A 24,944-nucleotide genomic window follows, 5' to 3' on the forward strand; every position below is an offset into this window, starting at 1 on the left:
AGACCGGTGGCAATCTGTCCTTTGGTCTGGAGTCCAAATTTGAGATTTTTGGTTCCAACCGCCGTGTCTTTGTGAGACGCAGAGTAGGTGAACGGATGATCTCCGTATGTGTGGTTCCCACCATGGAGGAGGACGAGTGATGGTGTGGGGGTGCTTTGCTGGTGACTTCGCTTAGTGGGACTGTAATTTGTTTTTCAACTGGACAATGACCGAACACACCTCCAGTCTGTGTAAGGTCTATTTGACCAAACAGGAGATTGATGGAGTGCTGCATCAGATGACCTGGCCTCCACAATCACCCAACCTCAACCCAAATGAGATGGTTTGGGATGAGTTGGACCACAGAGTGAAGGAAAAGCAGCCAACAAGTGCTCAGCATACAGCATGTGAGAACTCCTAAAAAGACTGTTGGGAAAGCATTCCAGGTGAAGCTGGTTGAGAGAATGCCAAGAGTATGCAAAGCTGTCATCAAGGCAAAAGGGTGGCTACTTTGAATAATCTCAAATATAAAATATATTTAGATTTAACACATTTTAACTGCATGATTCCATATGTATTCCATATGTATTATTTCATGGTTTTGATGTCTTCACTATTATTCTACAATGTAGAAAATAGTAAAAAATTAAGAAAAACCCTTGAGTAGGTGGGAGTAGGTGTGTCCAAACTTTTGACTGGTACTGTATATATCTTTTTTTTACTAAACAGGTGACGGGTTGCCACTGGTGTGTACCAATAAAACGTTATGAATGCGTTTAGACAGGCAGCCCACTTCTGATCTTTTCTTCACTAATTGGTTTTATGACCAGTCACATAAGATCTTTTCACAGCAGCTCTTTTTCAGAGCTGATCTGAATGGTCAAAAGACCAATTAGAGAAAAAAATATCAGAAAGTAGCTGCCTGCCTGAACGCAGCCTATGAGCCACAGAAATAATAATTATTATTGAAGTTGCATAGTGACCATTTGAGAATAATAATAAACAAGGTATCGTTGTATATGAGACAAAATCCATATGAATCATTTTGGGGTGGCTAGAGCTTTAGGCCAGTAACCGAAAGGTTGCTAGATTGAATCTCTGAGCCGACAATGTAAAAATCTGTTGTTCTGCCCTTGAACAAGGCAGTTAACCCACTGTTCCTAGGCTGTCATTGTAAGTAAGAATTTGTTCTTAACTGACTTTTCTAGATAAGTAAAGGTTAAATAATATAACATATGCTGTGTCAGATCCAATGTATTGAGTGTACTGTGTCTCTAAGGTTAGATTTGACTGTGCTTTGTTTCAGTTTCATAGCCATTGGTAGGGTTACTGAAATTGGTGGGTACTTTTATTTGTCCTGTTACACACTTGTACAAGTGCAAATGTGTTTTTTGCATATTCCAACTCCCCCTGAGACACCCGCAGAGAGTGGCTTTACAGACAGGGTCACCATTTTGCAGCACCCCTGGAGCAATTGGGGTTAAGTGCCTTGCTCAACTGCATAGCAACAGATCTTTAACTTTGTCGGCTCTAGAATTCGAACCAGCAGCATTTTGGTTACTGGCCTAACGCTCTAACCCCAAAACTATGGTGGGAGAGAGAAGAGGGAACTTCCCTCTCAATTATAGGTGAGGAATGACGAAATTCCCAGGTAGCCTATTGAAACACATTGCTTAAATGAGGAATGACAATATTCCCAGGTAGCCTATTGAAACACATTGCTTAAATGAGGAATTGTCACGTCCTGACCATAGTAAGATGTTATTTTCTATGGTAGAGTAGGTCAGGGCGTGACAGGGAATGTTTTTTGTTTTTCTATATCTATGTTTAGTTCTAATTTTCTATTTCTATGTTTTTTTGGGGGGGATGATCTCCAATTAGAGGCAGCTTGTCCTCGTTGTCTCTAGTTGGAGATCATACTTAAGTAGGGTTTTTTTCCACCTGTGTTTGTGGGTAGTTGTATTCTGTTTAGTCTATGTACCTGTCAGAACTGTGTGTTTTCGGTTGTTATTTTGTCTTTAGTGTTCTGAGTTTAATAAATATTCATTATGAGCACCAAACACGCTGCGCTTTGGTCCCCTCTCTACGACAGCCGTTACAGGAATTATGAAATTCCCAGGTAGCCTATTGAAACGCATTGCTTAAATTTAAATGAGAAATGACGAAATTCCCAGGTAGCCTTTTAAAACACATTGCTTAAATTTAAATGAGAAATTATGAAATTCCTAGGTACCCTATTGAAACACATTGCTTAAATGAGGAATGAGGAAATTCCCAGGAAGCCTATTGAAACACATTGCTTAAATGAGAAATGACGAAATTCCCAGGAAGCCTATTGAAACACGTTGCTTAAATGTGGGTTCCTAGCAGGAGGTAGGACGTTCTATGACTCCTGTATGCCATACCAGTGCCTTAAGCCTACCCCTAACCACTTTCAATACAATGAGGACCCCGTTAACCATCAGCAGACAATGATGTATGCTAAGTTGAGAGCCTAGTCAACTAGGTTAACAGAGGGTACTGAGACATAACATGAGTCAACTAACACATTCCTGCTCCAGTTTATTCCAGTTTATGAATGGAATAGATAGTGAGTGTTTAGGTGATTCACTTCAGTGTTAGTAGTATGTGTTATTAAATATACCGTTGAAAACCAGGAAATAGGGGTGAAACAGTGCGTCAGCATGCAATTTCTACAGTAGATGACAAGTGTGTGAGTCTTTGAAGTTTTTGCTAGGGGAAATACAGGAGCACATGTCTAAACAGCTGGTTCACAGAAGAAAAAAAGATAGAGAGTCATTGTTTTTGTAATGATCCCTTTTCGGTCCTCCAAGAGCTGTATGTGGATTCCTTCCACTTGCATACATCGCACGTATACAATCACGCAATACAAATCCAATCAAATTTTATTTGTCACATGCGCCGAATACAACAGGTTTAGACCTTACCGTGAAATGCTTACACACAAGCCCTTAACCAACAATGCAGTTCAAGAAAATATTTACTAAATAAACTAAAGTAAAAAATAAAAAGTAACAATTAAAATAACAATAACGAGGATAAAGGTAGGTCGAGGTAATTTGTACATGTAGGTAGGGGTAAAGTGACTGCATAGATAATAAACAGTGAGTAGCAGCAGTGTAAAAACAAAGGGGGGTGGAGGTGTCAATGTAAATAGTCCTGATGGCATTTGATTAAGTGTGAAGCAGTCTTATGGCTTGGTGGTAGAAGCTGTTAAGGAGCCTTTGGATCTAGACCTGACGCTCCGGTACCGCTTGCCGTGCGGTAGCAGAGAGAACAGTCTATGACTTTGTCGACTGGAGTCTTTGACAATTTTAAGGGCCTTCCTCTGACACCCCCTAGTACATAGGTCCTGGATGACAGGAAGCTTGGCCCCAGTGACGTACTGTGCCATACGCACTACCCTCTGTAGCGCCTTATGGCCGGATGCCGAGCAGTTGCCATACCAGGCGGTGATGCAACCTGTCAGGATGGGCTCAATGGTGCAGCTGTAGAACTTTTGAGGATCTGGGGACCAATGCCAAATCTTTTCAGTCTCCCGAGGGGAAAGGGTGTTGTCATGCCCTCTTCACGACTGTCTTGGTGTGTTGGACCATGATAGTTTGTTGGTGATGTGGACACCAAGGAACTTGAAGTTCTCAACCTGTTCCACTACAGCCCCGTCGATGTTAATGAGGGCCTGTTCGGCCCTCCTTTTCCTATAGTCCACGATCAGCTCCTTTGTCTTGCTCACATTGAGGGAGAGGTTGCTGTCTCTGACCTCCTCCCTATAGGCTGTCTCATCGTTGTCGATGATCAGGCCTACCACCGTCGTATTGTCAGCAAACTTAATGATGGTGTTGGAGTCGTACTTGGCCACGCAGTCGTGGGTGAACAGGGAGTACAGGAGGGGACTAAGCACGCACTCAATGTTCTAATGCAGATCTGAAATTCTTGACGATATTAGTGCATCAAGAATCACAATGCAACTTACGTGGGCTTATTCTGTCAAAAGTTTGAGTTACTACACACATAGGACTAATTTAAAAGGCAAATAGCAGTTTAATTTGTCATGTAAATAAACATGTCAGAACTCACTAGTAGTGATGGGGTGAAGTCAGGCGCAGGAGACCAAATATGCGTTAGTAGAGTGTTTTATTTCCTGAGTCCAAAACACCATACCCAGGCATGGAACAAGGAAAACAAACCAGACCAAAATATCCACCTCAACAGGGTCGGGACACAGTCCAGAATAAACATCCTTCCAAAAAATACACAAGAAACAAAACAACCCCAAAACCCCACGACAGGAAACAACAAACAATCCCGCACAAATCTCAACCTAGAAAACAAGACTAAATACCCCACTAATGAACTCAACTCAAAACAGGTGTAACACAAGACAGACAAAACCAAACGATAAGGGAAAAGGGGATCGGTGGCAGCTAGTAGGCCGGCGACGACGACCGCCGAGCGCCGCCAGAACAGGGAGAGGAGCCACCTTCAGTAGTCGTCGTGACACATTGTCCCATTTTCTAAACACATACCATCACACACATATTGTCCAGTCCTTGTGATGCCCATTTCTTTATCAGTATTTGATACTTGTAAACAACATTGTCTACCTGTGAAACAGGAACCCATAACTTTAATTTACATGAAACATTGCTACACTACAGGTTCACAAAGGCAGATTTTAAACACATTCAAACCATTAATGAATCATTGCATCTCCTGGCCCACATTTTGAATATGTATCTTTATTGGCAACAGGGCAGTATACTATTTGTTATCTATTATATACAAATAAGGGGTTAACCATTCCACAGGTATAGGTTCACTTTGTTGCATGATATGGCCAGTGGCAGAGTAGCTAAAAGCTAAAAAGCTAAAAGCTACTCTGCCAACAGGTTTTCTCAACTTTCCACATAAGCACATTTCTTTTCACCCTCACATCTGCTTCTCTCCCACTGGATAGAACAGGGGAACGGGAGCAGAGCGCTAACATTCCCCCAACCCTTTCTCTGCTTCTCTTCTTTGAGAGTGAAGATCCAGATTTCCTGGTTAAAAAGGTTCGGATAGCTTTTTTCCCCTTAATAAATAAAACCATCGCTTAAAAACTGCATTTTGTGTTTACTTGGGTTATCTTTGTGTAATATTTAAATTTGTGCATGACACAAGTAATTTTTCCAACAATTGTTTACAGACAGATTATTTCACTTATAATTCACTATATAACAATTCCAGTGGGTCAGAAGTTTACATACACTAAGCTGACTGTGCCTTTAAACAGCTTGGAAAATTCCGGAAAATTACTTCATGGCTTTAGAAGCTTCTGATAGGCTAATAGACATAATTTGAGTCAATTGGAGGTGTACCTGTGGATGTGTTTCAAGGCCTACCTTCAAACTCAGTGCCTCTTTGCTTGACGTCATGGAAAATCAAAAGAAATCAGCCAAGACCTCAGAAAAACAATTGTAGACCTCCACAAGCCTGGTTCATCCTTGGGAGCAATTTCCAAATGCCTGAAGGTACCACGTTCATCTGTACAAACAATAGTATGCAACTATAAACACCATGTGACCTCGCAACGGTCATACCACTCAAGAAGGAGACGCCTTCTGTCTCCTGGAGATGAACGTACTTTGGTGCGAAAAGTGCAAATCAATCCCAGAACAACAGCAAAGGACCTTGTGAAGATGTTGGAGGAAACAGGTACAAAAGTATTTATATCCACAGTAAAACGAGTCCTATATCGACATAACCTGAAAGACCGCTCATCAAGGAAGACTGCTCCAAAGCCGCCATAAAAAAGCCAGATTACGGTTTGCAACTGCACATGGGGACAAAGATCGTACTTTTTGGAGAAATGTCCTCTGGTCTGATGAAACAAGAACAAAAATAGAACTATTTGGCCATAATGACCATCGTTATGTTTGGAGGGAAAAAGGGGAAGCTTGCAAGCCGAAGAACAGCATCCCAACCGTGTAGCACGGGGGTGGCAGCATCATGCTTTGGGGGTTCTTTGCTGCAGGAGGGACTGGTGCACTTCACAAAATAGATTGATCATGAGGAAGGACAATTATGTGGATATATTGAAGCATCATCTCAAGACATCAGTCAGGAAGTTAAAGCTTGGTCGCAAATGGGTCTTCCAAATGGGCAATGACCCCAAGCATACTTCCAAAGTTCTGGCAAAATGGCTTAAGGACAACTAAGTCAAGGTATTGGACCGGCCATCACAAAGCCCTGACCTCCATCCTATAGAAAATGTGTGGGCAGAACCGAAAAAGCATGTGCGAGCAAGGAGGCCTGCAAACCTGACCCAGTTTCACCAGCTCTGTCAGGAGGAATGGGCCAAAATTCACCCAACTTATTGTGGGAAGCTTGTGGAAGGCTACCCGAAACATTTGACCCAAGTGAAGCAATTTAAAGGCAATGCTTCCAAATACTAATTGAGTGTATGTAAACTTCTGACCCACTGGGAATGTGATGAAAGAAATAAAAGCTGAAATTTTGGTTTTGAAATTTGGTTGTGCACCCATGTCACCTTCAGGGAACTCTAGGGTACAGCACGCCATTGATGGACGGAACTGCTTCACCAATTTAGACATTTGGTTGTGCATCGCTAGTCACTCAATTATCCCATGTCAGTTAAATATTTTAGGATTGGTAAGTTAGTCTAGCGGCCAGCTATCTTAAGTTGTAGTAAGCATGGTCATATTTCTGACTGGGGTGGGGCCCGTTGTCATATAAAAACTGCAAACATTTGCCTCCACCCTATGGAAAAATGTGTTGAATTGTAGGAAATTACTCTTTTCTCCATCACATGGAAAAATGTGTAGAATTGTATTTCCTCTTTGCGATGGGGGCCACTAAAATGTTCTGCTCACAAGGTGTGTGGGGGGGGGGGGTCTATTTTTTCGTGGCCCCCACCCCCATCAAAGTTGCCCATCCCTGGACTAGGTTACTTGCAGTAGGCTGTTTTACACTAAACCATTGCCATCGCCAAAAACATGCACCTGTTCAATGTCAGTAACTGCACAGCCAGAACTGATGTAGGCAGTTAGCCAACCTCTGGCACTTTTAAAAAGTTAAGTTCACTCAATGATCTGAGTTCATTATTAGGCTACTAACTAGGTATACTATAGTCAATTACTATTAGTAATTTGTCAGTCACTTTAGTCTCTCAACTCAGCTACTGTAGATGAGCAAGCTCAATTGGTTCATATTTCATTCATAAACAGGTGTTACTAACTCTTGCAAATAAGTATTCAAATTAAGCATCACATATAAAACATATTAAGGACATCAAAGACAAATAACAATTTTAGTAGCCTGGTCAGTCATACTACTTTCACTGTAAAGCAGTGGTGTAAAGTAATTTAGAAAAAATACTTTAAAGTACTACTTAAGTCTTTTTTGGGGTATCTGTACTTTATTTTACTATATATATATTTTTGGCAACTTTTACTTTTACTTCACTACATTCCCGAAAGAAAATAATGCACTTTTTACTCCATACATTTTCCCTGACCACCCAAAAGTACTTGTTACATTTTGATAGGAAAATTGTCCAATTCACACACTTATCATGAGAACATCCCTGGTCGTCCTTACTACATCTGATCTGGCAGACTCACTAAATACAAATGCTTCGTTTGTAAATTATGTTTGAGTGTTGGAGTATGCCCCTGGCTATTCATCAATAACTACATTGTGCGGTCTGGTTTGCTTAATATAAGGAATTTGAAATTATTTATCCTTTTACTTTTGATACTTAACTACACTTTAGCAATTCCATTTACTTTTGATACTTAAGTATTTTTAAAACCAAATACTAAACTTTTACTCAAGTAGTATTTTACTGGGTGACTTTTACTTTTTCTTCAGTCATTTTATATTAAGGTATCTTTACTTTTACTCAAGTATGACAATTTAGTACTTTTTCCACCACTGCTGTAAAGACAGTTGTACATTTGTCCACATGTCGGCGCCAAATGACTACATATGCGACTGACCGTCCATTTATGTCCCACCGTCCATATGTGTCCCACCGTCCATACTGTACATGGTCCGTGCACGTGGTCCGTTCTGACAAAGCTCTTAAAAGGAAAGAATAGAACATTTATATTTATCCTACCGTTTTTACTAAACAAATGTCAACGATTTCTATATATATGGTCCATGCCTTACTTACTGGTAATTGCTTTGGAAGTTTGCCAATAATGCATTTTCACCCCCCCAAAAAATCACAATTATATCTTGAAATAATTGCTTAATTACATAACTATTACATAGCCTAACATTTATATTATTTTTGTTTAAATATCTAAATATTAAAAAGTAAAATAATATTGTGTTAATATGAATGAGAATAAAAATAAGAATAACAACTATATAAATTATAACCACAATAATAGTCCTAATAAATCATTCTGGATGATTATGATGATGATTTATTATGTGATATCCAATTGACTGATTTAACTCTTGTGCTTTGCTGGGGAAAAAATGACTGTGGTATGGGTCAGATTGACACGCACAGTTTAAACACGCTCAATAAGTAAAAACAGACTAAACTTTATTTAGTCTTCTCAGACCTTACAGAAAGAAAAAATAGAACATTTGATTTCAAAAACTCTATATTTGAGAACTATTTATTAAACATATTTCCTTTCTCACAAACAAGCATCTTCTGTTTCCCCAAGCAGGCATTGTTTTTGAATTTCCCAGTAACAGTAACACTTTGGTGTGATTTGACCCTATTGGTCAAAATGATCCCTTCAGTCTTTCTCTCAACATGTTGAACACAATGTACATGTGTGCTTTCTGCAGATGTATTCATTGCGTTCTACACAAGTGGTGCTAGTTTTACTGTCTTGGCGAGGGGGGAAGAGCAAATTGTGTAGGCCCTGGAACAATTTTGATTACACTGGAAGCCGACAGTCTACCTTGACTTCGTTGTGGTGACAGTGACCATTCTACATTACCATCTTTAGACTTCCATGTCCTCTCATCTGATGGAGGGGATGGTATGGTCGACTCCTCCTTTGAATCCTCTTCACCAAAGAAAAATGCACAATCTGGATCATCAAAACAGCATTGTCCTCTACCTCTGAAATGTCCTCTGTCTCTGAAACCTCTTCTTCTATTTCACTGTCACGGTCCAGAATTTGTGATGAGGCTTCAAGGACTGAAAATCTTTTAGAGCTCATTTTGGAGTGTCTGTGTCAGAGATCTGCTGCTCTCGCTCTGAGAAGGAGAAGCTTTGGAAAGATCCTTTTCACCCAAACATAATTATAAAAGTGCAACCAGAACCAGTCAAAACAAAAGACATCAAAGACACTTGTTTATTTTGGACCTGTGCAAATATCTTTATGACCCACCAAATCATGTTTGTATACAAAATCAACACAGACATTCCACAACACATCAGTGTGTCCACATTTTGAAGTTAGGTTTACGACCCTAAATTAGGAAAAGTCATTTCATTTCATGGAGAAAAAGAGAGTATTTTAGACAACTCAAAAGCGGAAATGGGTCAAATTGACCTGCAACATAACAGGAGGGTTAACAATTTAAAACACATACAAATGTTACAACCGGAAACAGACTAGTATACCATAAACTGTTGAGGACATAAACACAATAAAGTCAAAATACTTTAGTATTATGTGCCAAAACTTTTGTTCACAGCATCAGATAGCCTATGATGGCAAAGTAAATCTTCCCTATATGGCCGACAAACTTTAGTGTAGTTTTAGCCTGGTGTCTCAAATAACAGTGGATACTTAGACGCAACAGTTTTGTTGTCAATATTCAGTGGGAAAACAAGATAAAGTCTCAACACACGTCCAGTCAGATGCAAATTTATTGTGATTGTAGCTACGCTTTTGGTCAGTCGACCCTCATCGGAGCAGTTCTCCAAAAACATAGTGACAGATAAGGACACACAGAGAGCCAGATGTCAACTGACCGAAAGTTTAGCTACGATCAAAATACTTTTTGGATCTACCTGGAAGTGTGCGGAGACTTTTTCCTGTTTTTAATTTTTTCACTAATCGATTTTGGATGTGCGGTAGATTCTGCCTGTTATACGTTTTTAGAAAATGTGTTACTTTTCTTATCAATCTTTATACAATAGAATAAAATAAGACGAAAAAACAATGTACGGTGATTGAATACACTGTAAATACCGTTACTTTTGTTTTATTGTTTTAAATTCTTACTATGCGGATGCGAAAATAGACTGGATGCAGAATAGACCACATATCTCCAAGAGGAAGATGATTGGTTAAAATGTCGTCGTCGTCGCCCCCCCAATCCCCTCCCCCCCAATCCCCTCTCCCCCCTTACAGGAGCGTAATAGTTTGCGTAGGAGCTTGGAGTGAGCATCATACATAAATATGGACCAGGCATCCAAGAACCTCAGAATCACTGTGACCAGGAGTGAGCAGGAGTCGACTGGAACTTGACATTTTATACCGGATTGCGATTCAATAGAATCTTTCGGAGATGAATAAAGTAATCTGTTTAATTTTGCTCTTGACTGTGGGGTTCTACTTCTGCGAAGGAGGTGAGCATATTTATTTTCATTCTCATATTAATATTTTTTCATCTTTAGTTATTCTATTGTGAAAATAATGTATTTGGCTTATTATAATTATACCTTTACTGTACATAAGGTGTTTTCGATTTAACCGAATTGTTTGTTAAAGATTATAATGCTTGTAATGAAAAGAAAGTCATTCATAATAATTTTGTATAGCCTTCTAAACTTTTGCCGTATCTTTTCAGTTGATCCTTGCTGTGCACAGCCTTGTGAAAATAGGGGGTTATGTAATTCAAAAGGCTTTGAAAACTATGAGTGTGACTGCACAAGGACTGGATATTATGGAAAAAACTGCACAACTCGTAAGTAAAACATTTTCAGTAATACAGATTATTCCAACGATATAATGGGGCATTCTTATTAACGCGACTTATTCGTTATTGTTGTTATAAATATTTCCCACTTCTATCCACTCTGCAGCTGAATTCCTAACATGGATAAAAATATCATTGAAACCAGCTCCGAACACTGTTCACTACCTTCTTACTCACTACAAAGGGTTGTGGAACGTCATCAACAAGATCACCTTTGTGCGAAACGCTATAATGAGCTATGTCCTGACATGTAAGTTGAAATAGTATAACCTGTTTGTCAGCGGATTATAGAAGTTTACATTAAGATTTGTCTATGAATGAAAGAAAGTTGACTCAATTAATTATGTGGATTTATGATATTTACTAATATGGGAAGTATGGAGATAAAGTAAGAAAAGAAGAAAGAAATAATACATTGAAAATATTTTTCATTTTTACATTAAATTTAAAAGATTACATCTTAGCTCAGCTTCCTAACAAAATAAATAATTCTGCCTTTGCCTCTATAGCTCGCTCACATTTGGTGGACAGCCCACCGACTTACAATGCTGATTATGGCTACAAGAGCTGGGAGGCCTACTCCAACCTGTCTTACTACACACGGACGCTCCCCCCATTGCCAAAGGACTGTCCTACACCTATGGGAACCGCAGGTAATGAGCTCACGCCTAACCAGTCTTTTGGGATTCCTTACAATTTACCTGAGATTAATGGAAACCTTACAAATCCTCCTCAGATGGGTTACTCAATCATTCCCACCAGTCGAAAGTCAGACTTCCCAAGAGTCCAAAACGAGACTGAACAATAATGCAGCCATATGAACATTATTTTAACTGTCTTTCGTAACCAAATAAAGATTTTGTTGAGATAGAACCCCAATTATGTTCCTAACATCTTTTTTTTGTCTCTTGATAGGAAGAGCAGTGCTCCCAGATGCCAAGCTTGTGGTGGAGAAGGTTTTGTTGAGGAAGCGGTTCATTCCGGATCCTCAGGGTTCCAATCTCATGTTCGCCTTCTTCGCCCAGCACTTCACCCACCAGTTCTTCAAATCAGACTTCAAGAAAGGACCAGCTTTCACCAAAGCCTTGGGCCATGGCGTAAGTCTAATTTACAATACATGACAAATAGTGCGTCTGTCACATGAAAATATGTTTCCATTTTGTTTCATGGTTGACTTTAACTTAGGCTTAGAGTGTATGTTTGGACTCACTTTTCACCTCTGTGTTTCAGGTGGACTTAAACCATGTTTATGGAGACAGTCTGGAGAGACAGCACAAGCTGAGGCTGTTCAAGGATGGCAAACTGAAGTATCAGGTTTTGAATGGCGAGGTCTACCCCCCATTGGTAAGGGAGGTTGGGGCCGAGATGCACTACCCACCCCAAGTACCCGAGGAGCACCGCTTCGCTGTGGGCCACGAGCATTTTGGCTTGGTCCCCGGCCTCATGATGTACGCCACCATCTGGCTGCGCGAGCACAACCGTGTCTGTGACGTCCTGAGGCAGGAGCATCCCGAATGGGACGACGAACGCATCTTCCAGACCACACGCCTCATCCTAATTGGTGAGTCACCAGTACTAAAAGTGGACACGCATACTGTACCTATTTGTCATAAACCCTTCAGGTCCTTATAATGGGAATCGTATATGATCAAAGTATGGCAATATTCAAGTTTGTTCTAGAAACTGTACAATGCATACAGATGAAAACAGCTCTGTATAAAACAGATCAAAACTCTATATTTGGGTGTCAGGTGTTTATTGAGAAATGTCTCACCAACCTCAAGGAGTGTTGTCATGCATTCTCTTACTCCCGCCCTCGCTTCTTTCCTGGCTCGCAGGCGAGACCATTAAGATTGTGATCGAGGACTACGTCCAGCACCTGAGTGGCTACCACTTCCAGCTCAAGTTCGACCCGGAGCTCCTCTTCAACCAGCGTTTCCAGTACCAGAACCGTATTGCGGCCGAGTTCAATACCCTGTACCACTGGCACCCGCTGATGCCTGACACCTTCAGCATCGAGGACCGTGCCTACACCTACCCCCAGTTTGTCTTCAACAACTCCCTGGTCACAGAGCACGGCATCAACAACCTGGTGGAGTCCTTCACCAAGCAGATCGCTGGAAGGGTGAGTTGTCTGGCGGGGTGGACACAGTGGGATCCAATGGGGAATAGCGGAAATGAGTGGACACTAAGATCCTAACAGCAATAGTCTTTCATTGAGGCCTAAGTGACAACTCTTATATCAACTTTATATGCTAAATTATGAATAAATGAGTGGAGCTGTATAAGGGCACTGGAGTTTCGTATATTAATGAGATTGACAACTGACACCATACCCCAACAAGATATTTTTACTTAGAAAAAAAAGGTGTCAAAAGTTGATATTGACCGAGGATCTTGATTCCCTTTGGTTCCCAGGTGGCTGGTGGACGGAACCTGCCTCCGGCACTAGTAGGCGTGGCAGCTAAGGCCCTGGAGCACAGCAGAGACATGCGTTACCAGTCCCTCAACGCCTACAGGAAACGCTTCAACATGAGGGCCTACACCTCCTTTGAGGACCTCACAGGTGAGAACTAAAAATGTACACACCATATTATGATATGTATATGTCCTCATTCTAATAGTTACCTAGTTACTAGGTGAAAGGTTACATTTAGTAAGCACAGGTCCATGGCAACTGAAGTAGTCCCTGGATAAAGTGACAGGATTGGTTCAGTCAGGCCCAGCTTTTTTGTTATTGGCATGGTTACCACCTTCGTGACAGCTGCTGATAAGAGAGTGGGCAGGGAGGGAATGGCTGTCGCCTTTTAAGCTTAAGGTGTATTATTGAAGTCTACACCTCTAATCTTCAACGTACAATTACATACACAGCTACACTCTCACATGAGATTCACACAAGATCCAAGTGTATGGTGTCTGTACTTGTGTCATTGAGTTCCTATAAAGACCAAAATACAGACTTGTCATAGCATGCACCTTGTTTGTCTACTTATTTTGGGGGGAGGTGAGGATGTATTGCATGCCTTTCTTTTGCTGCATTGTGGTATAGACATTTGTGAGTAGCAGGCTAGATTTATTAACCCTTTGTTTGTTGTTCTTTTGGTGTTGCAGGAGAGACAGAGCTGGCTGCAGAACTAGAGAGTCTATATGGGGACGTAGATGCTGTGGAGCTGTACCCAGGCCTTCTGGTGGAGCGCCCCAGACCTAACGCTGTTTTCGGGGAAACTATGGTCGAGATGGGTGCACCCTACTCCCTGAAAGGTCTCCTGGGAAACCCCATTTGCTCGCCGGAGTACTGGATGCCCAGCACGTTCGGAGGGAGTGTGGGCTTTGACATCGTCAACACTGCTTCATTGGAGAGGCTGGTGTGCAGCAATGTCAAGGGTTCTTGCCCGATGGTGTCCTTTCAAGTGCCTGATTTTTTGAGAGCATTTGAGTCGGCGTCAGTCAACACAAGTGAGGCACACCTGAGTGACATGAACCCAGGTGTTCTGTTCAAAGAAAGGACTTCAGAGCTTTAAAGAACTAAAACACTAGGTTTTATTCAAAAACACAAATACACAGTGTCTCAGTGTTCTAAAGCTGCTGTCATTTTAGCTTGTTTTGCTTTATTTAGTTATTTATTATTGATTAATTTATCTATTTAATATTTATTTTGTATTGTTGAATATTGAGTTGTTATTAAGTTGTTAAGTAATTATTATGTTTTTAAATATGGATACCTATTACAAATGTCTTACATGAACATGAGCAAGTTAGTTTACTCTGTATACAATGTGGAACTTGAAGGAGTTACATTTACTTGAAGAAAATAACTATTACAAATACTTGTATGTTGTTCAGCTACTGAATGGATACAGCTGGGCTGTATTTGTCAATCATTTTTTGTTATTTTAAAGACAAAGACTTTATTTATTGTAAATGGATGAAGTGAATAATGGATGTAGAAATATACAGTGTTTTCAGAAAGTATGAAGGCAGCGTTCTCCAGCCCCATCCCTCAGCTGTTCACCAAAGACCAAAGACAGGTGTGCTGTCAGGTTTTTTGTTGTTTCAACTGCAGATTGCCCCTTAAAATGTTATGAAAGTCGTAATTTACATTCCAATTAAAATGGTTAGGCACTTGAGAAAACATTAAAAGACAATTGATTTGTCAAGATTATAATTTTATTAGTCAATTGCAATTGAGTCAATTGCGTTTATTCATGTCACTATGTCACCCCTTGACTTTTTCCACATTTTGTTGTGTTTACTGCCTGAATAAAAAAAATGATTAAATTGAGATTTTTTTGTCAATGTCCTATACACAATATCCCATAATGTCAATGGAGAATTATGTTTTTTGAAATTTTTACAAAATTTGAAATATCTTGAGTCAATAAGTATTCAACCCCTTTTTTGTGGTAAGCCTAAATAGGCTCAGGAGTAAAAATTTGCTTAACAAGTCACATAAGTTGTATGGACTCACTCTGTGAGAAATAATAATGTTTAACATTATTTTTGAATGACTACCTCATCTCTCTACCTCTCATACAATTATCTGTTAGGTCCCTCAGGCCAGCAGTACATTTCAAATACAGATTCAACCATAAAGATCAGGAAGGTTTTCTAATGCCTTGCAAAGAAGGGCACCTAGAGTACCTTGCAAAAGTATTCATCCCTTTTTCCTATTTTGTTGCATTTAACTTGTAATTTAAATTGATTTTTGTTTGGATTTCATGTAATGGACATACACAAAATAGTCCAATTTGATGAAGTGAAAAGAAAAAAATAACTTTTTTAACCTCTTACATCTGCAACACCATTAAGCAAGGGGCACCACCAAGTGATGGAAGTACAGATCGGGGTTGGGTTATAAAAAAATATCTGACATTTTGAACATACCATGGAGCACCATTAAATCCATTATTCAAAAATGGAAAGAATATGGCACCACAACTTTACCTGCCTAGAGAGGGCCGCCCACCAAAACTCACGGACCAGGCAAGGATGGCATTAATCAGAGAGCCAACAAAGAGACCAAAGATAACCCTGAAGGAGCTGCAAAGAGATTGGATTATATGTTCATAGGACCCCTTTAAGCCGTACACTCCACAGAGCTGGGCTTTCCAGAAGAGTGGCCAGAAAAAAGCCATTGTTAAAGAAAAAATATGCAAACACGTTTGGTGTTAGCCAAAATGCATGTGGGAGACTCCCCAAACATATGGAAGAAGGTACTCTGGTCGGATGAGACTAAAATTGAGCTTTTTGGCCATCAAGGAAAACGCTATGTCTGGCGCAAACCCAACTCCTCTCATCACCCCGAGAACACCCTCCCCACAGTGAAGCATGGTGGTGGCAGCATCGTACTGTGGGGATGTTTCATAGGCAGGGACTGGGAAACTGGTCAGAATTGAAGAAATTATGGCGCTAAATACAGGGAAATCCTTGAGGGAAACCTGTTTCAGTCTTCAAGAGATTTGAGACTGGGACGGAGGTTCACCTTCCAGCAGGACGATGACCCTAAGCCTACTGCTAAAGCAACACTTGAGTGGTTTAAGGGGATACATTTAAATGTCTTGGAATGGCCTAGTCAAAGCCCAGACCTCAATCCAATTGCGAATCTGTGGTATGACTTAAAGATTGCTGTACACCTGGAGCTGGAGCAGTTTTGACTTGAAGAATGGGCAACAATCCCAGTGGCTAGATGTGCCAAGCTGATAGAGACATATCCCAAGAGACTTGCAGCTGTAATTGCTGAAAAGGGTGGCTCTACAAAGTATTGACTTTGGGGGGGTGAATAGTTATGCACGCTCAAGTTTTCTGTTTTTTTGTCTTATTTCTTGTTTGTTTCACAATAATGTGTATATCAAATGATACAAACCCCTCTCCTCTGGACCAGGGTAGATATTACTATCTTCTCAAGGGAGAAGATGGTGAAGGCCCTCTCTATCACTCCCCTTAGTGGCCACCGTCTCCTGTTGAACATGCAGGTCAATGGTCCCCATGTGAATGATGATATGGCTTGGGGAGCAAAGTTGGGCCACAGTCAAGAGCTCCATAGCTCCCTCTGTTGAGGGGCACCATCTTTGACACCTTTTTATTTGGGAAAAGTTTATTAAAATATTGTCTGGTTTCTCGTCAGGTCTATGGAGGATGGCAGAAGTGATGGGAGTAATTACAGGCCGTAAGATGGGGATGGAGGGGTTCAGCTGGGTTGGTGCATTGGTTGGTTGGGTTAGTTGGTTGGTTGGGTTGGTTGGTTGGTAGGTTCTGATTCAGCTGTTTGCCTGGTTCTGGGTTTTGTGGGAGTCTTTGTAGAGTGGATGATGGTGGCTGAGAAATTCCTGCCTTAGCTCATGTAGCTCCTTCTGCAGGTCGTGCTTGTGGCTAGTGTTGACTGTGCTGGACAGTTCCTTTCTAAGTCTGTGCAATTCCATCCTGAGAGCCTGGTTGTCCTCCTCAACATTTTTAATTGCACACTGCAGTTCCTGGATCCCATCCCTATGCTGACGCACCAGGCTGACCTCCTTCTCTATAAGATGCTGTGGTACTGCAGGTGCCACATGTCAGAGAGGCCTACTCAGGGCTGTGTCTACTGCAGATGAGGGAGGGAGAGGGCCACTGGGGACTTCATACTGGAGCACAGAGGGAGTGGAGACTGTTGGAGGCAGTGACAGTGGAGCGGTTTTAAGTTCAGCAACAATACGTTCTTTTTGGTTGAAGTAGTGGACAAATTGATCCAGACTGCCCTCCGAAGCTTGAACCATCACAGTGCTGTTATTATAAATATGAATGTTACATTTGGGGGTGGAATCAATGTACAGTTGCCTCATTGCTCTTTTTTCTGACATTTTAAGTTCATTGTTAGTCTTGTGGAGAGCTGTGTGCCAAGCATTAGGATCATCCGTGTCCTTTAATTTCCTTGTTGGGGAAGAAGTCAGTCTCTAGGGATTTTCTTCGAAATATGTTTTTCCTAACTCATTTGTAACATTTTGAGGATACATGATGGCAAAGTCTCTGAAACAATGCTTAGAGAATGCATCTGTCTTCATCTCCATGGTGATCTCTTTAAACAATGCATTCTGCTCTAGAATTTTGTGCATGTGCCTTTTGATGTGTTAGGTTCTTATTTTTCAGAGTAAATGACTCACGGACACTAGAGAAGCTTAACCAAGTTTAATTATTCCAAGGTTCTGTACAGCTGTATTCAGACAGAAAAATATTTCTCACCATCACAGTTATATACATCCCACTTAAGACACTCCTCCTTCTCTCCAATCCTTACATCTTATGGTTCAACAGGAAAGGGGTAACAGGATACCAAACCCTTATTACTCCCTTAAGGGAATCTGACCTCACCTCTTGACCTTACCTAATCCACAGATGTCCATCTGTCTTTCCTGTATCAACACGGTGCTCTCCTCCCGTCCCCTAACACATTCCAAAGCCACTCTGTCTTTCTACAGATCTCACTCCTTAATATACTATGCGTCTGATCTATCATGTCTTTAATATCTCAATGTTCAAAATGTTGAATCCAACAGATGAAAGCACTTATTTAAATAATGCACCTAGAGATAAATTATATTTTTAAACAATGCACTTTTATGAATAATACAAAAATATATTAAATGTGTTTTTCAATTAAACAACACATCACACATAAATGAAAATGCTCTCTCAATGTTCAGAATATTTCTACCTCCTTTCCAAGTGCTCTTTTGCTTGCTTGTTTGTTCGTCTGAATACTTGCTTCCCTGTCAAGGCCTGAACTATCCTCCAGAAATCCCTAAGAAATTATTCCTCTTTCTCCCTCTGTTGGTTTTGTGTTTGTTTAGCTGTCCTAATTGTTGTTGTTGTCCTTGTTGGGTTTATGGTCCTCCTATCCCATTCCTTCATTGTGTTGCCTGATGATTCAGCAGATGAGTCTTGCAAGAACCAAGTAGATCAATCTCTCAAAATCTCACCAAACTATTTCCACAAAAGAAAAGTTTCTTCCAATTCCTCTAGATGGGAAGAACACAGCAATACATTAAAATAACTAAACTGATCACATGTATTTTTTTGTTGTTAAAAAATTGCAATTTAAGGAGTAGCTCTTCTTAAGTGCTGCTGTTCATGGAATTGGTTGCTAGGAGATGCATATATTCAATCTGTGTGCAATAATAGTGCTTAACATGATTGTTGAATGACTACCTCTCCTCTGTACCCAACACATATAATCTTATCTGTAAGGTCCCTCATTCGAGCAGTGAATTAAAATACAGATTCAATCACAAAGAACAGGGAGGTTTTTCAATGCCTCGTAGATTGGTAAAAATAAACACACAAAAACACACATTGAATATTCCTTTTGAGCATGGTGAAGTTATTGATTACACTTTGGATGGTGTAGCAAAACACCCAGTCACTACAAAGATACAGGTGTCCTTCCTAACTCACCTGCCGGAGAGGAAGGAAACCTCTCATGGATTTCACCATGGGGCAATGGTGACTTTAAAACATTTACAGAGTTTAATGGCTGTGATAGGAGAAAACTGAGGATGGATCAACAGCATTGTAGTTACTTCACAATACCAAATGACAGAGTGAAAAGAAGGATGCATGCATCCTGTTTGCAATAAGGCACTAAAGTTAAACTGCACAAAATGTGGCACTAGTGGTTAGAGCATTGGGCCAGTAACTGAAAGGTTGCTGGATCAAATCCCCGAGCTGACAAGGTAAAAATCTGTCGTTCTGCCCCTGAACAAGGCAGTAGTTCTGTTCCCCGGGTGCCGAAGATGTGGATGTCGACTAAGAGTCCCCCGCACCTCTCTGATTCAGAAGTTGGGTTAAATGTGGAAAATACACATTTCAGTAGGTATCCCCCTTTCCCCTCTTCATATTTTCAAGCATGGTGGTAACTGCATCATGTTATGGGTATGCTTGTCATCGGCAAGGCGTAGGGAATTATTTTTTTAATAGATGGAATAGAGCTAAGCATAGTCAAAATTCTAGAGGAAACCTGGTACAGTCTGCTTTCCAACAGACACGGGGAGAAAAATGTACCTTTCAGCAGGACAATAACCTAAAACACAAGGCCAAATATACACTGGAGTTGCTTCCTAAGACGACATTGAATGTTCCTGAGCGGCATAATTACAGTTTTGACCTGAATTTGTTTTCAAATCTATGGAAAGACTTCAAAATGGTTATCTAGCAATGATCAATGACCAGAGCTTGAAGAATTTAAAAAATAATAATGTGCAAATATTGTACAATCCAGGTGTGCAAAGCTATTAGTATCATGTTTCAGGGAAGACCCAGATGCAGACAGTGTCGAAGTAACAAAAGTTTATTACAGAAACAGGGGGGCAGGCAAAACAACCGGTCAAGGGCAGGCAGAGGTCAGTAATCCAGAGCAGAGTCCAAAAGGTACAGAACGGCAGGCAGTCTCAGGGCAGGATGAGGTCAATAATGCAATGTGGTGTGACAAGGTACAGAATGGCTGGCAGGCTCAGGGCAGGTAGAACAGTCAAAACAGGAACTAGAAACAGACAGGAGCAAGGGGGAAACTGCTGGTAGGCTTGACAAACAATACTAACTAGCAACAGACAAACAGAGAACACAGGTATAAATACACTGCGGATAATGGGGAAGATGAGCGACACCTGGAGGGGGGTGGAGATAAGCACAAAGATAGGTGAAAGAGATCAGGGTTTGACCATTAGAGACTCACAGCTATAATCGCTGCCAAATATGATTCTAGAAAAGCTCTTAGAGAATGATCCAGATTCTGTAATCCTCTTTTGTTTATTTTTATCCAGGATAAAATCAATCTGGATACCACAAGATCACAGAATCCGGATTGTCAGTACTTTTACACCTTGCCATCTACTGGACAGGTTCAATTACTACTTCTACACTGTCATAGGGAAACAGCAATATGTAAATTACATGAATAAAGGACAAAAACAACATTTAATCCAAGGGGTGCATTCAGTTCAATTAAACGTTTGCTACGTTCCCCAAAACATTCTTGAACAGACTTTAAGGTACTGTATGTTTACTCTGGTTAGGTGGGTGTGGCAGGGGGTGGCTTGAAGCAATGAGTGACGTAAACAATCGTTCTGAAAGTGTTCCCCAACCCCTCCCCGTTTTTTTCAACTGGTCGTACAGAACAGCACAGTTTCCGTTTAATTGTTTTTTTCGTACTGAACGCAGTCCTGATTAAATAGCAGATTGGACTGATTCGAGGAATCAAAATATAATTTTTCAGTTTTGAAATACCCAAGTCTAACATTTAATCCAATCTCATTGCCGAAATTTGACCAATTAAGTTTTGAAAAACTGGGCCCTGGAGATATTGAAGGAATTTGGAGATTCCATCTTCTCCCTGCCCCTGTGAACTACACCTCCCAAGAGGCTAAAACAGAATGATGTTTCACAGCGGTCAAGCCCCCCTACTGGGGTACGGATGTAAAAATCCCTCTAAATGTTGTTCATTTTGTTCATTTTTTACAATTAAACACCATGCCCCCCCCCCCCCCCCCAACAAAATGTTGCTTAGGGCCCCAAAAGGCTAGGGCCGGCTCTGACTGCATGTGTGGGTATGGATGTGGGTACTCAGACTGCGGCGTCTCATGATGAGTTCAGATTTTTTGTGGCCATCAAAGTTGCCCATTCAGGATCTATATATACTGACAAAATAATAGACCGATCACTCTTAACAATGTGAATAAATGTCCCTGAAGGCGGAAGGCAGACAGAAACATTCTATCCAATGAGAGAGCAGATACATCTGTGAACAACAGGCACTGCTCCAATATAAAATAGTTTTCTCAAGGTTGTCGGAATGCCACGTGCGTCCACTTATATCATTACACTCGTAACAACCTAAACATTATGAAACTTTTCTATTCAATCAAATAAGGCTTACGTAGCAAATTCAACACTCCATACAGAAAATCCCCAATTGGTCTGCTTCTCACAGTATTTTTGTGTGGACAGATTTGCGGCGGAGTCAAGCCTTTTGCTTCGCCTCTTCCTCTCTGAGGTTAAAGGTGCAATTTGTAGAAATTGGTCCTCCATTTCCTGGTTGCTATAACTCTAATAGTTTGCCTAATGTCAGTTTATGTGACAAAACAAGCAATTCAGAGTATAGAGCAGTCTATGAACAGATTTGGAGCGAGTAGTCGTGCTGCACCCCGCTCCGCAGGTAATATTACATCTCTTTACATTACAACGGTTTGATTTGTTTGATCTGAGCAATTCTTTAGCTAGCTACTTAGCTGTCTTTGTATCAAAGATAATTGTGTAGTTTAGAGTAATTATCGAGGTTAGCTAGCCAGCTATTTTCGTCCGCCGCGCCACCGTTCTCCTACTTAGTCAACAACTGCTAGCTAGCTAGTCAACTTCTACCGACTAGCAGCACGATAGAAACTAATAATACATTACAACGGAACGATTTGATTAGTGTAGTGTTAGCTAGCTACATAGTTGTCGACGACTCATTGCGAGCTCACAGAACAGGGCTCTGGGCAGCCGAGCGGAAATGGAGGAAAACTCGCCTCCCTGCGGACCTGGCATCCTTTCACTCCCTCCTCTCTACATTTTCCTCTTCTGTCTCTGCTGCTAAAGCCACTTTCTACCACTCTAAATTCCAAGCATCTGCCTCTAACCCTAGGAAGCTCTTTGCCACCTTCTCCTCCCTCCTCCCTCCTGAATCCTCCTCCCCCCCTTCCTCCCTCTCTGCGGATGACTTCGTCAACCATTTTGAAAAGAAGGTCGACGACATCCGATCCTCGTTTGCTAAGTCAAACGACACCGCTGGTCCTGCTCACACTGCCCTACCCTGTGCTTTGACCTCTTTCTCCCCTCTCTCTCCAGATGAAATCTCGCGTCTTGTGACGGCCGGCCGCCCAACAACCTGCCCGCTTGACCCTATCCCCTCCTCTCTTCTCCAGACCATTTCCGGAGACCTTCTCCCTTACCTAACCTCACTCATCAACTCATCCTTGACCGCTGGCTACGTCCCTTCCGTCTTCAAGAGAGCGAGAGTTGCACCCCTTCTGAAAAAACCTACACTCGATCCCTCCAATGTCAACAACTACAGACCAGTATCCCTTCTTTCTTTTCTCTCCAAAATTCTTGAACGTGCCGTCCTTGGCCAGCTCTCCTGCTATCTCTCTCAGAATGACCTTCTTGATCCAAATCAGTCAGGTTTCAAGACTGGGCATTCAACTGAGACGGCTCTTCTCTGTGTCACGGAGGCGCTCCGCACTGCTAAAGCTAACTTTCTCTCCTCTGCTCTCATCCTTCTAGACCTATCGGCTGCCTTTGATACTGTGAACCATCAGATCCTCCTCTCCACCCTCTCCGAGTTGGGCATCTCCGGCGCGGCCCACGCTTGGATTGCGTCCTACCTGACAGGTCGCTCCTACCAGGTGGCGTGGCGAGAATCTGTCTCCGCACCACGTGCTCTCACCACTGGTGTCCCCCAGGGCTCTGTTCTAGGCCCTCTCCTATTCTCGCTATACACCAAGTCACTTGGCTCTGTCATATCCTCACATGGTCTCTCCTATCATTGCTATGCAGACGACACACAATTCATCTTCTCCTTTCCCCCTTCCGATAACCAGGTGGCGAATCGCATCTCTGCATGTCTGGCAGACATATCAGTGTGGATGACGGATCACCACCTCAAGCTGAACCTCGGCAAGACGGAGCTGCTCTTCCTCCCGGGGAAGGACTGCCCGTTCCCTGATCTCGCCATCACGGTTGACAACTCCATTGTGTCCTCCTCCCAGAGTGCTAAGAACCTTGGCGTGATCCTGGACAACACCCTGTCGTTCTCAACTAACATCAAGGCGGTGACCCGTTCCTGTAGGTTCATGCTCTACAACATTCGCAGAGTACGACCCTGCCTCACACAGGAAGCGGCGCAGGTCCTAATCCAGGCACTTGTCATCTCCCGTCTGGATTACTGCAACTCGCTGTTGGCTGGGCTCCCTGCCTGTGCCATTAAACCCTTACAACTCATCCAGAATGCCGCAGCCCGTCTGGTGTTCAACCTTCCCAAGTTCTCTCACATCACCCCGCTCCTCCGCTCTCTCCACTGGCTTCCAGTTGAAGCTCGCATCCGCTACAAGACCATGGTGCTTGCCTACGGAGCTGTGAGGGGAACGGCACCTCCGTACCTTCAGGCTCTGATCAGGCCCTACACCCAAACAAGGGCACTGCGTTCATCCACCTCTGGCCTGCTCGCCTCCCTACCTCTGAGGAAGTACAGTTCCCGCTCAGCCCAGTCAAAACTGTTCGCTGCTCTGGCACCCCAATGGTGGAACAAACTCCCTCACGACGCCAGGACAGCGGAGTCAATCACCACCTTCCGGAGACACCTGAAACCCCACCTCTTTAAGGAATACCTAGGATAGGATAAAGTAATCCTTCTACCCCCCCCCCTTAAAAGATTTAGATGCACTATTGTAAAGTGGTTGTTCCACTGGATATCATAAGGTGAATGCACCAATTTGTAAGTCGCTCTGGATAAGAGCGTCTGCTAAATGACTAAAATGTAAATGTAAATGTAGTGGTTCCCAAACTTTTTATTGTCCCGTACCCCTTCAAACATTCAACCTCCAGCTGCATACCCCCTCTAGCACCAGGGTCAGCGCACCTTCAAATGTTGTTTTTTGCCATCATGATAAGCCTGCCACACATACACTATACGATACATTTATTAAACATTAGAATGAGTGTTTTTGTCACAACCTTGCTCGTGGGAAGTGACAAAGAGCTCTTATAGGACCAGGGCACAAATAATAATATAATAATAATAAATAATTTTGCTCTTTATTTAGCCATCTTACTTATAAAACCTTATTTGATCATACAAAATGGTGAATAACTCACCAAAGGTTACTGAGAAGGGTGGGCTTGAAAGGTTGCATATAAATCTGCAATGTTAGGTTGTATTGGAGAGAGTCTTAATTGCAAAAGGCATCAGTGTCTTCACAGCCGATTTGCCAAGTCAGGATACTCTGAGCGAAGCACTATCCAGAAATCTGGCAGTG

The 24,944-nt window shown here is 41.8% G+C and overlaps 1 protein-coding gene across 1 annotated transcript; it reads left to right on the forward strand.

The window, feature by feature from the left end:
* Positions 1–10,399: 10,399 nt before the first annotated feature.
* Positions 10,400–15,190, forward strand: LOC115156784 (prostaglandin G/H synthase 2). Its single transcript, XM_029704465.1, has 9 exons — positions 10,400–10,558; positions 10,780–10,896; positions 11,015–11,158; positions 11,418–11,561; positions 11,824–12,005; positions 12,139–12,469; positions 12,747–13,033; positions 13,327–13,474; positions 14,020–15,190. Exons 1-9 carry the CDS (start codon positions 10,498–10,500, stop codon positions 14,427–14,429), a joined length of 1,824 nt encoding a protein of 607 aa, XP_029560325.1. The 5' UTR covers positions 10,400–10,497; the 3' UTR covers positions 14,430–15,190.
* Positions 15,191–24,944: the final 9,754 nt, after the last annotated feature.

This window comes from Salmo trutta, chromosome 21 (genome assembly GCF_901001165.1).
Source record: "Salmo trutta chromosome 21, fSalTru1.1, whole genome shotgun sequence".
NCBI lineage: Eukaryota > Metazoa > Chordata > Actinopteri > Salmoniformes > Salmonidae > Salmo > Salmo trutta.